Source organism: Choloepus didactylus, chromosome 9 (genome assembly GCF_015220235.1).
Source record: "Choloepus didactylus isolate mChoDid1 chromosome 9, mChoDid1.pri, whole genome shotgun sequence".
NCBI lineage: Eukaryota > Metazoa > Chordata > Mammalia > Pilosa > Megalonychidae > Choloepus > Choloepus didactylus.
In genome coordinates this window covers 16,156,537-16,172,942 of record NC_051315.1, presented here as the reverse complement: position 1 = coordinate 16,172,942, position 16,406 = coordinate 16,156,537, and the positions used below count along the sequence as shown (strand labels likewise).

At 46.5% G+C, this 16,406-nt stretch overlaps 2 protein-coding genes and 1 pseudogene across 3 annotated transcripts in view; 1 reads left to right on the top strand and 2 right to left on the bottom strand.

Moving 5' to 3' along the window:
• Nucleotides 1-6,498, top strand: part of LOC119543678 (5-hydroxytryptamine receptor 5B-like) — an 84,105-nt gene extending 77,607 nt beyond the window's left edge. Inside the window, exon 4 of the mRNA XM_037848625.1 lies at nucleotides 6,163-6,498. Within this exon, the coding sequence (XP_037704553.1) occupies nucleotides 6,163-6,498 (336 nt within the window). The remainder of the gene's footprint in view (nucleotides 1-6,162) is intronic.
• LOC119544466 lies at nucleotides 579-5,791 on the bottom strand (annotated as a pseudogene).
• CCDC93 (coiled-coil domain containing 93) overlaps nucleotides 4,539-16,406 on the bottom strand; it is a 136,291-nt gene continuing 124,423 nt past the window's right edge. The window contains exons 24-25 of one of the 2 annotated variants that reach the window (XR_005218913.1): nucleotides 8,568-15,952; nucleotides 4,539-8,308 (exon numbers count right to left, since the gene is read on the bottom strand). Coding sequence is in view for 1 of the 2 variants with exons in the window: in XM_037850246.1 (XP_037706174.1) it covers nucleotides 15,902-15,952 (51 nt within the window). In the remaining variant the exon portion in view is untranslated. Of the gene's footprint in view, nucleotides 8,309-8,567; nucleotides 15,953-16,406 lie in introns of those variants that run through there. The other variant, XM_037850246.1, reaches the window with a different exon arrangement.

Sequence of the window (16,406 nt, the reverse complement as noted above, 5' to 3'; positions counted from 1 at the left end):
GGGGGTATCGGGAAATGCCAATAGTAAATCATTTATAGAACCCCTGGAGTACAAATTAAGTGAACAAGCTGTCACATTCCTTGTTTGTCCCAGAGTGCCCCTCCATTAAGAAGAGATCTCTTACAAAACTTAGGGACAATGATATATTTACAAAGAAATAAGTTAGAAATAATTATTCCCCTCTTGCAAACTCCCTACACAAACTCATCATGTTAATGACCAAAAGGGAAAAGGAAAGAGGCCCAGGCAATCCACTTCTAACACACTCGCGGGAGTGGACCCTAGACTTCGGGCACAAGGGCTAGTGGGACAGGCCAAGGAAGCCCAGCCAGTAGTAGAGCCCAAACCAGGGCACACCTGTCCTAACAGGAAACAATACCCCCAAGGCAGGAGGCCTTGAAAGGCACAGCCTCCATAAAAAAAAAAACATAATAATACAAAAACCCTCTAAGCCAAGGACTCACTTGGCTGGAACAGCCTCCATAAAAATAATAATAATAATAATAATATAAAAAACCCTCTAAGCCAAGGACTTACTTGGCCCTGTAGATCAGCCTGCAACACCTGATCCTCCCAGTTAAAAATGGAGTGTATTGGATAGTACAAGACTTTTAAAGAGCAGTGAGTGAGGCCACTGAAGATTTGTGGTCCAGGCAATTTGTTTGACTATAAAGGATGGCCTGCTCAGCCATAAGTCTTTCTTTCCTACTTCAGCTTCTCTCTGTAACTGGAACCGTGGACCTAACAGGTCCATGGGCTAATAACACAAGAGTTAAAATTACATCAGATATTGTTAAAAGACATAATCTCTCCAATTGCTGGGTCTTCCATGATCAACCCATTGGAAGTTCTCAAGGGTACCTCTGGCTAGAAGGTCAAGCAGTTAATGAGTCCACATGGCTTTAACATCCCATATTTAGAGCAAATATACCATTCCCCCAATCCAGTCCTCTGTAACCAACCTATCCCCATAGATAAAGGTAAATGTGGCCCCAACATCCCAGGAGGGTAGAAGTGTCAAGACTTTCAGATTCAATGGCCAAAAGTGTTAAAATATCTCTTTACAGAGCAAGGAGGGGTTTGTGCCTTAGCTAATACCTCCAGTTGCTTCTACGTCAATACCAGCAGTCAGGTTGAAACTAGCACTAAAACGATTTTCGATCACGTCACCTGGCTCAGAAGTCAAGCCAAGGGCCAGCCAGCATGCAGAGATCTGGAACATAGTGAAACACGCATCCTCAACTTTACCTGGTTTCTCTCATTCCTAGGACTCCCAGTGGCAATTCTGATGTTAACTTATATTTAGGCCCTGTATATTCAACTGCCTAACATCCTTTGTAAGCAAGACACTTAAGACCAGTAAGTTGCAGATGACTGTAACCCAAGGTTATGAACAGTTGGGTTTTCAACCTGGTGATAACCAAATGTACCTTAAGGTAGCCAGGAAAAGGTTCTGCTCCTCTGCTGGGCCCCATGACAATGTCCACATTCACCAGTAAGCACCTACAGGAGCCAGACTTCCTGTCCTCAAGGCTCCTCAAGAATGAGAAGTATATAAACAGAGGGGGGAGTTGTTACCAGGATGAAGCATCACCCCAGGATTAGCACTCATAAAAATTTCCACCCAACCTTTGTCTGAGCTATGCTTGCTTTCAGAAACCAAGCGCAGGAAGCCAGTAACCACAAGAGCAGTCCAAGTAACCACAGCTGGGCACCATGTGCAGAAGTGTTGAGTGCAAATGGAAAGCATAGTGTCAAGTGCAGAGGGGGCTTATCTGCATATGCCCAGGCCATGCCCTGTCATCCCGGATAAAGAAATCTCACTCACCTCCCTTTGGGGAGAAGGTGCATTTAGGACACGAATCTACCCTTCTCCATTCTTTGGCCAAAGAATCAAGTTCTGCTTTGCCTCACATTTATCTGGTTTCATTCTATAGGTGCAAGCGACACCGGACAGGAGATCCGTTTTGGGGGTCTGACCCAAAGAGGGTCAGTAACACTGATGCTCCTTGGAAAACTCCACAAACTAACCCATCTTATTTGGCAAAAGCACATTTGTTAGAAGTGTCAAGACTTGATCAACACAAGGAGTGGAAGAGGATCCTATGGGAGGCAGAGGAGCCCCAGGGGCACTGACATAGCAGTAGCCTTGCTGCTGGCTGCAGACTGGGAGGCCCGTCCCTGGCATCAGATGCCAGTCTGACTAGGTGCCACAGAGTGAAAGCCTCCTGGGTGCCCTGTGGGTGCCCCCTTGTGAGTGTCCAGCCCCCCAACTCCCAAGGTGGTAGGGACAGTGGGGTAGATGCTGATGAAAGTGCAGCTGGCTATGTGGGCCAAGGACAGGGCGGTCACTAAAGCAGTGCAGGTAGGAGGAAGGCAGGTGGGGCCTGGGCTCCCAGAACTCTGGGATCCCCGAGGGGACAGGGGACTGGCATCTGGCCCAGGGTCAAGTGGCCACAGCCTCCAGGCAGCTCTGCAGCTTGCGCACAGTGTGCTCCTCCAGGGAGAAGAGGTGGAAGTCGAAGATGGTGTTGATGACGTGAAAGTGATCGGTCTCCTTGATCAGGTTCATGATCTACGACATCCCACTGCACTCCCACAGGGCCATCAGCCTTCAGTACAGCTCTACCAGCTTGTCCGTGTAGGTCTTGTCAAAGGTACCCTTTTTGAGGATCTTCTCAGGCTTGCTGCAGGACCCAGGGCTCCTTTGGCCTGTCATCTTGCTGCTGGGTGAGGGTAGCTTGAGGGGGCCTATGAATGGGCAGGCAGGAGTCATCGCTGCTGTCATTCTCATTGTTGCTGAAGCTCAACTTGGAATCCCTCCCTGGGTTTGTCTTGACTGTAGCTTCTTTGACGGATGAAGAGTCGTCTTTGCTGGGTGCCTCAGACTGCAGATCTGCCACCATGGAGCGCAGAGACCCTTGACCATGGTACTGAGATGGCTCAAAATCTGAGCCGGAACTCAAATATGAACTGGAGCTGGAGTTGCAAGGGCTTGACTGGGCAGCCCTGACTTTTTTTTTTTTTTTTTAAATCTTCATTTTATTGAGATATGTTCACGTACCACGCAGTCATACAAAACAAATCGCACTTTCGATTGTTCACAGTACCATTACATAGTTGTACATTCATCACCTAAATCAATCCCTGACACCTTCATTAGCACACACACACAAATAACAAGAGTAATAATTAGAGTGAAAAAGAGCAATTGAAGTAAAAAAGAACACTGGGTACCTTTGTCTGTTTGTTTCCTTCCCCTATTTTTCTACTCATCCATCCATAAACTAGACAAAGTGGAGTGTGGTCCTTATGGCTTTCCCAATCCCATTGTCACCCCTCATAAGCTACATTTTTATACAACTGTTTTCGAGATTCATGGGTTCTGGGTTGTAGTTTGATAGTTTCAGGTATCCACCACCAGCTACCCCAATTCTTTAGAACCTAAAAAGAGTTGTCTAAAGTGTGCGTAAGAGTGCCCACCAGAGTGACCTCTCGGCTCCTTTTGGAATCTCTCTGCTACTGAAGCTTATTTCATTTCCTTTCACATCCCCCTTTTGGTCAAGAAGATGTTCTCCATCCCACGATGCCAGGTCTACATTCCTCCCTGGGAGTCATATTCCATGTTGCCAGGGAGATTCACTCCCCTGGGTGTCTGATCCCACGTAGGGGGAAGAGCAGTGATTTCACCTTTCAAGTTCAGCCCTGACTTTTAGGACGCCTGTTCCTCTGAGTTGGACTCCTCCACTACCAGTGGTCTTTTGACCTCCTTGGGCTCATTCTCAGCCTTGACCTTCTCCCATTTGGTGCTGCTTTTCCTTGGCCAGCTTTTTGACTGAGAGGGAGGAAGATGAGTTGCAAGGTGAGGTACCCAAAGTACTCTTGGATCCCTAAAAGCTGCTCTTTGACTTTTTTGTGCTGGGATTTGGCGAGTCTGGCAGCAATCCACTTGCTGAAAGATTTGGGTGAAGGTGGGGGCTTGGGCCCCCCCTTGGGAGACATGCTGTTCAGTTGGTCTCCTTCAGGGCAATCTTGGGCTCTCTAAATGCAGCCTTGGGAAGCCAGCCCTCGCCCAGCTTCCGGGGGTGTTCTTGGAGGTCTTGGTCTGCTTGTGCTGAGATTCCCTGGAGGAGCTCTTGCTCTTCGATTCTTTGTGGGGCTGCTCCTGGGGCTCCATGGCTGCCTTGTGGGGCTTGGAGGCCTTGCTGTTCTCCTTGTTGGTGTCCCCACCAGCCCTCAGGAACTTCCACCGGAATTCAGTGGTGGGATTGCTGAAGGTCAGATTCTCGCAGTGGAGGTGATTCACAGGTGGGTTGCCCTCCAGGTTCAGGAACAAGTCAGAAGTAAAACAAACCTGCCTCAGCTTCTCCTTGGTTTTGAAATGTACCTCGATGGGCATGATGAAGCCACCATGACCCAACTTCTCCACTTTGTAGGGAGGCTCCTTGCACACACATTCGGGCTTGGGGAAGCTGTCATGCAGGCAGATCACCACCTTTTCCAAGAAGTGTTGGCTCTCACACTGCTTAGAACCATCCAGTTATGGGTGAACTCCTCCATGGTGGACTTCTTCTATGGTGAGCTTCTGCAGGTGGGCACAGTGATTAAGCTCTTACTTGACCTGGATAGCGCACTGATTCTCCTTGGCTGGCAGCTGCCCCTGCTGCTCAGCACCACCTGGCTACCTTCAATCTGTCAGGTGCCGCTAAGACTGCCTTTTTATCTGCAATTATTTTACCTCCAGGAGAGAGCTTCCTTTCCTCTGTTCTTTCTCTGGGAATCCTGATTTCTTTTGTTTTTATGCAGAATTTTCTCCCCAGCTTCTAGGATTTGTTTAACTTCTCTCTCTCATTCAGTGCCCCCTTTTCATTATACTTCTCATTTCCGGGACCTGTCCTTTCTTACAGCAGTTCAGTTTTCCCTTTATTTTTCCCGTGAGGCTTTTCTGCTCCTGGTAACTTCCTAGGTATCCTGCCCTAGCAAGCCAGATAGGTTCAGTGTTCCCAATGGTCTGTTTTTTGCTTAGGTGATCCAGCAATCAGAAATCGGGTTGGTGTATTCACCTCTCTTGCCATCAGGTCTGTTGCAGTTTCTTTTGTTTCCTGGGGCCCTTCTGTATGCAAATACTCACCAGCCTCTTGGGTTCTGCCCTGGGTCTCTGTGGCTTTAGTCCCTGTGCCTGGTTATGTGTGAAATTCTAACTCACTGCTATGAGTGGCTCTGCGGTCTGCGTCCACGGCAGGAGATACCCGGGATGTGCTGCCACTGTGTGACTCTTAAGCTGCACGGGACTGAATGATGGGATGGGTCTGGACTGGCAGGTCTGGATTATAGATCACCTACCCAACCCCTTTTCCTTTGATTCAGCATTTGTGGAGTCCTCCTCCAGTCTGTATCTTCCTCCAGAAATCCATGCAATTGGGACTGTCCTTTGATTAGCTGTTTCTGAGGGGAGATTTCCAGGGGATGTCTTATATCACCATGTTGATGAACACCTCTGTCAGTGCCATCTTGATCATTGGAAATAGCATCATTAGAACCTTTTAATCTAATCAGGTTAGAGAACCAAGTTGGAAACTCAATGGTGACATTGAATACCCCAGGAGAAGCCGCAAGTTGGGAACTCTGATGGTGACAATGAACTGCCCAGAAGTACAGAGAAAAATTCTGAGTGCTGAAATCCTCAGTTCTCCCTTTAAAGCCTCCAACTGTTTGGATGATTGAATGAAAGGAATGCCTTACCCTCATTGCTAAAGGCAATCTCTCGTTGATTATAGATGTAATCAGCCATGGATGCAGTCAACTAATAATTGTGAAATCCACAAAATACCTTCACAGTAACAATCAGGCCAGAGCATGTTTGACCAAATAACTGGACATCATACTCTTGCTAAGTTGACACATGAACCTAACCCTCATACCATATTAATTGAAATCGTGCAGCCTATAACTTGCACTCCCTGAAGAATCTTCACACTTAATTTTACAGTTTCAGTTACTTTTTCACCTAGTATTTTCTGATGGATTGTGCAATAAATGCCTCTTGAATGAGGCTGGAGGAGAGGTGTTGGGCAAGACTGGCATAGCCTCATGTGGCTTTAAACATATGATGATTATGTTTTGTTTTGCTTTTTTTTAATTCCATGTTTCCTTTATTCCAAGACGGAGGAGACGCCCCCTGAGGTTGAGATGGTGTTCACATCCCGTCGCCGTGCAACGGTGGCTTTTCAGGAGAGTGGCGACTCGTGGCGGGAGCAGAAGGAGAAGCGAGCAGCCGTGATGGTGGGGATTCTGATTGGCGTGTTTGTGCTGTGCTGGATCCCCTTCTTCCTCACAGAGCTCATCAGCCCCCTCTGTGCCTGCACCCTGCCCCCCATTTGGAAAAGCATATTCCTGTGGCTCGGCTACTCCAATTCTTTCTTCAATCCCCTGATTTACACAGCTTTTAACAAGAACTACAACAATGCCTTCAAGAGCCTCTTCACCAAACAGAGGTAAATGCAGGGCTTGGAGAGACATGAAGGTTTGCAGGGAAGAAACTTGTATTTTCCCCTTTACTTGTGATCTGGGAGCCTCCATCCTCCAGCTGAGGACTGCTGGTGTTTTGAGACCACAGAGGGCCTGGACGGGAGGAGCAGCACTGCCAGATCTCACAAGAACAGCCAGCGTGCACCTGTGCTCTCTTGCTGCATGTGGGAGACACTGCTTGTCAGTTGTGCCCCATTTCCCCATTGAGCAGGAACTCCACCTCAGAATCCTTTTCAGGACAGCACTTCAGGCAATTACTGCTGAGTGGTTAGATGGCAAAATGCACCATCAACCTGCCTTTTCTTTAGTCTAACACTCTCTCTCAGAGGTCTCTCGGCACAGCATCCTGGTGGCTTGTTTTGAGGCCCACTCAGCCTATCACCCCCTACCTCAAAGGCGGTGTATCCCACATTTGTGAGAAGAGGATCACCTACAGTTTACTTATTTATTTTTAAAGTCCTAGGCTATTCCAGACTCACTGAACCAGACTTTCAAAGGAGAGGTCTGATGATCCATAGATCATTAATTTCACTGGATCTAGATGACATTTTATCAATGAGAGACATTGCTGGATGCTTAGGTTGCTCTTTGGCCCAATTAAATTGGGATTCTGGAGGGGAGACCTTGCAGAGGTGCTTTTTACAGCTCCCAGGTGAGTCCAAGGTGCAGCCACAGTTGAGAATCACGGGTGAGGTATTTTCTCTGCTTTCATTCCATAGGGGATGGCAGCTGTGAGAAACTTTCCTATTTCATCATCACTAACTCTTATGTATAATAAAATACTTTTCAATCACTTATTTCTTGGCTCAGAATCATTCATTCATATATACATGGCACTGGGATGGGGAAAATGCCTGTTGTGGGGTTCAAACCCAAACAACGATGAAAACTCAAAAAACCACCACAGTAATTCTTGGACTTCCAGAAAATATAAAATTTGGCTCAAGTATGTGAGAATCCAAGGGTGTGCTAGGGAGATACCTGGACTAAGTCATGGTAGCCACAGCCCACCTGATTATGGAGGAGGCTGGCTGCCTAGTGATTAGGCCTCTTAATTTACACAAAAGGTTCTACTCTGCCTTCTGTTCATTTGATCTCTGAAGTATACAGATATTCCTAAAGCTTACACTATAGAGTAGAGTACTTGTACTTTGGGGCATGTCAGAGAACACAGGTCCACAGTGCCATTTCCAAAATCTTTGGAACCAGTGGGTTTTGGAATTCAGAATTATTTTAGGTTATAGGAAGGCCATATGGCACACAGTCCCTAAATTATCTAATACCCCCCAGGTGGGGCTGGGGCAGCACCTTGTAATCAAACACATGGATATTTCTGCAGTAAAATGTATGAATACTGATGTGATGAGAAGAGGACTAAAAATAGCCTCACATCAGCCACCAAATGGGTTTGGGTCACATCAGATTTTGCTGTCAGTTGAGTTACTATTACTTTTCAGTTTCCAGAACTTTTTGTATTTTCTCAACTGTTGATAAGGGATTGTGGACCTGTATAACCTTAAATCCACGGTCTTATCTCTGACTGAGGCTCTGTTGAGAAGAGAGACTCTGAAGGGAGTATGGGAAGAACGAGTGGCCCAATCATTTCTTTGCTGCTAGAGGCAGGAACAAAGGGAAAGGAATAAAATAAGGAGATGACTGACAATCTGGAGGAAGCGGAACAAGGTGATATACTTATCCATCAAATGGCTTTCTCAGTCATCCATCACTTGTATTTTAAGGACCACAGTTCGAGCTTGGGTCTGCTGGAGATTTTTCCCCTCTTGAGAGAAAGAAATTAGGTGATGTTAATCATCTTTTTTTGTAAGCACTGTCTCCCCCTACTCCCTCCCTCCATAAAGTGGACAATCAAGAATAAATTTTAATAGAACAATTTATTGAGCACTCACCATCTGCAGCTGTTGTGCTCAGTTTTATCTATACATGCTTATTTTGGATGCTTTATCTTGTGTTCATTTGGCCTGTGCTTTAAGGTAGGATCATTATGGAAGCATCTCAGGAAGAAAAAAAATCACACTTACTCTTAAGAGTCCTCCTTCAAAGGAAGCTGACTGCTTGCTAATTTGGTGGCAACTTTCACTGGACCTTTCAGGCTTGAACCTTTTCTTCAGTTAGTGAGACCTTCCCCGACCACTCAATATAATCGTGAAATGCTGAATTTCTGAAATGGATCAGTTAATCATTGATTTATGCAAGGATGCACTTGTGATTACTTTTAATACAGAGTATCAGAAATAGAAGGCTGTTGACAAAAAAATATCTGATTTACAACAAACTTCCCAGGAACTTCCTTGGCAAGTACAATGACTCTGCTCTGCCTCAAATCCCTGTGCCTACAGAATATGACCAAGGTGGGAGAGGGGAGCATAGGAGGAAAACACCTCTTCCTTGTCTGCATTTATTTACTAAGGTATCACTAAGGTGTCTTACAGTCAGACTCTAATTCTGCAAAATCCAAGGCCTGCAGGATGCATGTGGATGACCTAATAGTTTAACCTTGTACATTGTCATGTTTAATATACAAAGTCTGCTCCTTTTCTCCCCTTTAATATGGCCTCCATATTTCTTGGTGGTGTGTCTGAGAAGCAGTGCCAAGTGGAAGGGAATGTGGATTCTGACCAATGTTGCTAACCTGTTCCAAAGGTAGGTGCCACCCCTAGAAGCCCACTCCTCTGGCCCCTCACCTGACCCCTCCACACTAATGCAGGGTAGTCCAGAGGGAGTCTGTAAGCTCCAGGGATCATCTGGGCTTGTCTTCAAGCTGCAGGTTTGGTCTACGTCTGCTCTGTGTGTCCTCATCCTCCTTGGACCAGCAAGGTATGTTCTTCTTAAGACAGGACTGCAAGAGGGTGAGCTCAGCCACACAGGCCATTTTCAAACCTTGGCTCATGTCACATCTGCTATGATCATGGTGGCCAAGCAGAAGCCCTAAGTCAAGGGATGGGGAAGTACACTCCACCCACCATGGTGCTTTGACAAAGATGTCTACCTACTACAGAGGAATGAAGAATAGAAACCAGTAATTTAATGCCCAGCATTAAAAACAAAATCAAATAGAAAATGAAAAAAATCCGAGTGTGTCACCTACAGAAAGGCTAAGCACCACCTTGTGAAACCTTCATTTCGGTTATATTTCCATCTGGCTCATCACAGTGGTCTTTTCACTGGGCTCCCGCTTTTGCTCTTACCCCAGCTGCAGTCTGTGCTCAGCGTAGCTGCTGGAGGGATCCCGGCAAAAAGGAAGTTGGATCACGTCCCTAACTCTCCACTGGCTTCCCACACCCCTTGATCTTCCTTGAACTCACCTGCTGGGTATCCTCCTGCTTCAGGGCCTTTCTGCTTGCCATTCTGCTGCCTGGGATTTTCTTCACGCAGCTATCTGCATGACGCACTCCCTCCCCAGTCAGTGAGGGCTTCCCTAACTACTCCATTTAAAATTACAACCACTCCACCCAAAGCAGACATTCCCAACCTTCCTCCTTGCTCTACTTTTCTCAGCAAGCTGAAGCAACATAAAATATAGTTTACATATTTATCTTGTTTGTATGCTTCCCCCACTATGTATCCCTAAGGCTTGACACAGTGTAAGAGTCCAAATATTTGTTGGTTGAATGAGTGAGTTAACGGGGATTTATTTTCATCATGGAACAGGAAACCTGGAGACAAGCGGTCCCCAGGTTGGTACAGAAGCTCATCATACCTTTAGGGACCCAGGCTCTTTCTGTATTTTGCTCTGCCAAGCTCAGTGTGTCAGGCTGTCTCTTCTCATTGGCTCAAGAAGCTTGAGGCTGCTCCATCCACTCTGTCTTTCTGACAACTTGCAAACAGGAAGGGAAGGCAGGGGCTCTTGTGCTGCAACTTTAGCTGATTATTAGCAGGAAAGTCTTCCCGGGAAGCCCTAATGGGCTTCCCTACTAGCCAGAACTGGGTTAAACACCCATCTGTAAATGAATTCTTGACAAACAGAAATGGGATGAATCATCTCCTGGGCTGAGCACACTACCACCCCAGAGCCACCAGACAAATTAGAGCTGTGTTGGCAAAAATGGGGATGGGAAAGGATCACCCACAGCAAATGTCCACGCAAGATGGGCATGGCTCCCCTTGGACGAAGGGTCAGAGGTACAACCCCTATCTCCTGTACCCCAAAAGCCAGAGGTTGGCCCTGCCCACCAGCCCCACACACTCACTCAACTGGAGCAGCAGCAGCCTCTCATGGCTCCCTCTCCTCAGCTGTCCCACCAGAAGACAGCCCCTTTCTCACCAACCTATTTTCCCCAGAACCCAAGACAAGGAGAGTCTAATCACTTTTGGTTCAAAGGCTTTATCTTTCTTAGGAAAGCCGATTTACTGAACCAGAATCATCTTCTGTCTTGGTTCTATTTTTTTAAAAAGTAAACAAAATTAAAATTTAAAAACTATTTATTTTTTTTGAAGAAGCAATACATGTACATGGTACAAAATTCAAAAGGTAGAAAAGCCATACAGTGAAATGTAATTCTCCCTCCCACCCTTCTCTCCCAGAGGCTACCAAGGCCATCAGGTTTCTGTGTATCCTCCCAGAGATATTCTAGGCATACGCAAGGAGATAGGTATGATACACGCACATGTGTTTGTATACACACATGCACACACATGCACATATATATTTGTACAGGTATACAGATACATAGTCTTCTCCATCCTTTTCTCCGTTTTAAAAACAAACACTAATACACCATGAGCCTCTTTTCTCCCCACTTAACCAGGCATCTTGGGGATCATTCCATGGTAGTACACATAAGTGGCTTCATTCTTTTAAATTTATGCATAGTATTCCATTTTATGCCTTGGCCATAATTTAACTGTTTATACTGGTGGAGGTTGTCAGCTTTTTGCTATTACAAATAATGCTGTGATAAAAACCCTTGTACACAAGAAAAATTCTTAGAAGTAGCATTGTTGGTTGAAAGGGTTTGTGCACTTGTACTTTTGATTAATATTGTCTAATTGCCTTCCACGAAATTTGTACTAATTCCCATTTCCAACAACACTGGCTGCTTCCCCAATCCCTGAAGTCTTCTCCCATTTCTCTGCTTTGTGTGGCCAGGTCATTTCCACCAGTAAAGTTATCTTTGGATTCATGATACATTTTGAGTCAAAACATACTCACAATCTAATCTCCGACATTACACTGCTTTCCTTTTCTCTTTTTTCCTTACATGGAGAGAGAAAAAACATCTGTAAAAGGTAATTCCTATGACAGTTTTGAAACCAGACACATTTTTCATCCCCTCAAGATTAAGTTATAACATACAAACTTTAAGAGCAAGATCCTCTAAAGCTGCTTAATGAATTATCTACCTGTTCTCAAACAGGTAAGTTAGAGGAAAGGTTCATTCTAAATTTTACTAATGCAGAGATGCAATTTGGAGAAGGATTTTATCCAACCAGAACCTTGTGATCATCTCCTTTGAGCCAGGTGCTGGGGAGACTGGGGAATAAGATGGGCAAGGTCTCAGCTTTCGTTGTTCTTGCATTCCAAAGGGAGAGCAGGTAACAGGCCTTGCAAAGGACTAAGATCAAATAATCTAACCTTCCGCACAGATTTCAGGACAGACAGCAGGGGGAAGGGCAGAATGTGCTCAAGGCTGGAGGATGATGCTAAGTGGGCCAGTAAGTTTATCAGGTGGTCAGGGAAAGCCACTGCCCGAGATCCTGCCTCAGAGGGCAGAGCAAGTGTAACAGCTGGGGCAGGAGTGAGCGTGGCAGGTTGGAGGAATGACCACACAGCTGATGTGGAGGATGTACAGTATTCCCACATGGTCAAATATGCTCCAGACCAGCTACTAAATCCCCCCAAACATTTATGGTAAGAAGAGGGGAGACTGTTAAAACAATATTTGTAATGAGGGCTTCTCAGCCTATTGCCATATGCTGAAAGAAGGAAAGCTCTGGAATGGGGGTAAAGGAGGGAGAGGGCATGGGGGATTCTGAAGCTCATCTGTAAGAGCTTAGCCCAGCTAATCCCCAGCCACGGGGGCAGGCAGCACGCACCCCATTCTACTGGGCTTGCCATTGTACTGTCCTCTGCTAAGAAGGTCTTTTACTTGAAGACCAACACTGGCTCTGAATAAATCACAAAACACTTCCTAAAAGTGTTCTTCCTCAAAGTATGTATCAACCCCACCACTTGCATTTCACAACAGGGACTCAGGTTCAGCCAAATAACTGTTAAAGCCGGAATGCCGAGGTCCCTCTTAAATTGATCATCAGTCACCTACAGAGGACAAGACAAGAGCATCTCGTGAAAACAGAAAACCAGGCGCACAGGTTTATGGGTCACTGCCAGACATGACCAGGGGCCCCCAATGTTACAGCCCTGAGGTCATGGAAACACACTTTGTGAGATGGTAAGAGGGCTGCCTGGAGGGTTCTCAAGGTTTCAGGAGGTACCAGGACTACGGTCTTCTTTGGGGAGGGGTCCCCAGCCTGGCCTGGGGAAAGACTCCCATTTCTGCTAGCTATTCTGCCTCGTGGTCCCACTGACGGACTCAGGAGATACTGTGGCAGGATCCAGTCATCCACAGAATATGGGCTACTAACCAGAACCAAGTTAAAAAGCACGACCATCAGACTCTCACAAGAGTTTAGGCCTGGCAAACTTGGAATTTGCCTTTTGTTAAAAAAGAAAACAACTCTCAAGTGTGACTTTGGCAACTGCTCTCTACCATGTCATACCTCTGTCTAGTGATGTCAGCTGACCCCGGCTGTCCACAAGGCTGGGACCAGGCCACGGAGAGAAAGGAACATGCCCTGCGCTTCTCTGGGCCATCCTGCTCACTGCCACTCTGATTGTGATTTTAAACCAAAGCAGCCCCACTCATCTGCACCCCATGAGAAGCATGTGGGAGGGAGGGGACCCCCGACCCTGGGGCTGTTGAGAATCCCAGGGCATTGAACAGCTGGTCCTGGGAAGTTGGCCCCGGTTGCGAGCTCCTCGCTCTTAACTGTGCAGGAGGACAAGTTGCTTCCCGAGGGAGCTGGCTCTTCCTGAACTGCACATTTCTCCCCCAAAACAGGTTCATTTTAAAAAAAAGCAACTTAAGGATGTTTTCTCCCTTCATTTTGACTCTGGAAAGAAAAGCCTGTGTGTTTAGCAGAACACGGCTGTACTACATTCTAGCACACAGAAAGATATGGAGCTGGCAGGAACCCCTGGCTTCTGAAAGGATCAGGGCACTTGGGACACCTCCTCAGCCTATGAGGCCTGACTCTCAAGCACACTTAGTGTCCTCATTATCCACAAAGGGCACTCGGAGGGCTTCTGCTGCCACCAAGCACAGTTCAAAGTGCTATGGAATGGAAACAGATTTGTCTGTATTAGGCCTTGTGGATTACAAAAAGGGAAACAGTATCTACTGACACTTTCCTACATCAAAATCAAACTGAACCATACTCTTCAAAAATGCAGCCTGAAATCAATGCCACCTTAAAGAAAACTATTTGTTGCTTTGTATTCCTCAGGCGATGCTCATCAGCACAGCGAGGACTGCTCAAGCAGTTGAGTTAGCTACAAGGCAGGCCTATGGTCTTCTCAATAAGGCAACAAAGATGTTGCCCTGAACCTGCAAAAATTTCCAATACAAAGTGCTGTCTCCTTCCTCTGCCCTCAAAGTGCCACTTTTTCTTTTGCAGTTACTTGCTTCAGCTTCATTGAACGCTTTCCAAATCCCCAAGATACCAGCTGAACTGAGCTGCACATGGCCCAGGAAAAGTGCTGCTGCTTCCGCCAGCTCCGGGAGCAGCCAGGCCTCACCTTGCAGGCCTGGCACAGATGTCACTGGCTGTCGTTGATCCAGCGTGAGACATTCTTTTTTTTTTTTTTAAATCTGTACATATCAGTCCTGCTGAATCACATACATTAGAGCACTAAAAACGATCACACTGTTCCTGTGACTATACTGAATGCCTGTATGCCTGACGTGAGTAGGCTTTTATGTTTTACAGCCAAACCTGCTGGCAGGTACATCTGCACGGTTTATGCAGAAGGGGGCATGAAGCTCCCACTGGCTGTATGGAACATGACCAAGTTTCCAGACTCCTAAGTGCCAGGGCAGGAGCAGGAGTCTGTTCTGGGTCTGACTGCTCATTTCCAGGGGATAAATTCCAACCCCTCCCCGGCCCTTTGAGGCCGTCTCAATTATGGTCCCAGAATGGTCTCTGCTTCCTGCAGACTGGCCCATTCACTCCTCTCCCCACACCCTCCTGGGTTTTTAACCACAGACTTCTCTATTTATCCAAAATGGCCTTCCCACCTAGTCTGCTTATTAAAATCCCATTCCCCCTTCAGATCTAGTGAAGACCCTACCTTCCCCATGAAGTCTCCCTGTATCTCTGCAAAGCCCCTGTGAAGTCTTCCTCTTCCATGCCCTGCGGGGTCAGCCCAATGTCCTTCATGCTGGGACTGATCACGCACTCCTCTGGGGTGCCGTGACGGGGTGAGTGTCTCATCTCCTTGGTTAGACCCGGGCCTGCCCTAGGGAGCAGGACCCGGTATATGCTTTCCATGAGGGGGATGCACAAGATTATTCACATGTTGGCTGAGACCCAAATGAGAATCGGCACGGGCAAGTGTAATTCTTATGTCATTGTCCTCAATATGAGGCCCATTTTCAATTTTGGGGTAAATGAACTTGGGAGTGTGTAAGGATTAAACCAATGACATGAGCTTCCAAGTTGCTACGCCATCCAAGCCTGGGGCCAGCACCTCAAGGAGCCAGGTACGAAAGGCACTTTGGGCGGGTGAAGGGCCCAAGTGACTAACATTCACATGGGTTGATCAATTCAGCTAAAAGCTTTTTGTTTACTTAAAAAAAAAAAAATCTCATGGAAAATCTGAGGTCAGGTGGGCTATATCTGCTCCACAGGCCACTTGCTGGATGCCTGAGGTGTAGGGACTGTGCTTTGTACTTCTCTGCATCTCACTCAAGACTTATTGCTCAGTGGTTGCTCAATTAAGATTTGTTGAACAATGAATTCCCCTTTATTTGCAGAGTCCATACAAATACAGGCACCTTCACATATGCAGGGTTACTGGAGAAATCAAAGTTGGATTGACACAGGGAAGAAATACTGCTTATGTTTCTTCATGTGATGATGGGTTTCTTATCCAAGCCACAAGGGTTACACTGTCTGATTCCATCAACAACCACCAACCAGAGAAGAAATAGAAGCTCACAGGAGAAAGGAAATATCCCGAGAGTTGAATCATAACACCTGCATCTCTCTCTACTGTTGCTTTCAGAACCATTTCACGATGTAGTTGATATACGGGCAAGGGAAAAAAATCAATGACATACGATGATGGGAATTCTCAGGCCTTGGCTTTCACCTTGGACAATAGCATCTCGTTCTTGCGGCCCTCCTGGAGGAGAAGCAGAGAGACAGAGAGACTTTGAGAGGGGGTGACTGTATCAGCTCCCAGGCGAGGCCCAGATATTCTCACTGGCCTTTCCCCCCACTGCAGACATCTTTTGATCAACTTAACCAAAGTCTCCTAGCATGCTGCCACCGCAAGGTGGGACTTCCTACATCACAAGGACCTCTGGTGCCAAAACGGTTACAATGATATTCAGTTTCTGGACTGTCAGAATGAGAACAGGATGAGATTATGCAATGTCATTCCAAAAGACTTCATGAAGTCTCTAAAATCTTCAAGGGGATAGTGGCAGAAAGTAAACACTCGTCTGCCAATGTTGGAATACTAAGGAGATGGGGGTGAGGGAGGTCCTTGGAGACAGCAGCCTCGGGGAGACAGAAGACAGCCCTCGTTCACACAGAGGGCAGAACACAGAAGAGTCCTTTCTGCTTCATTCAGT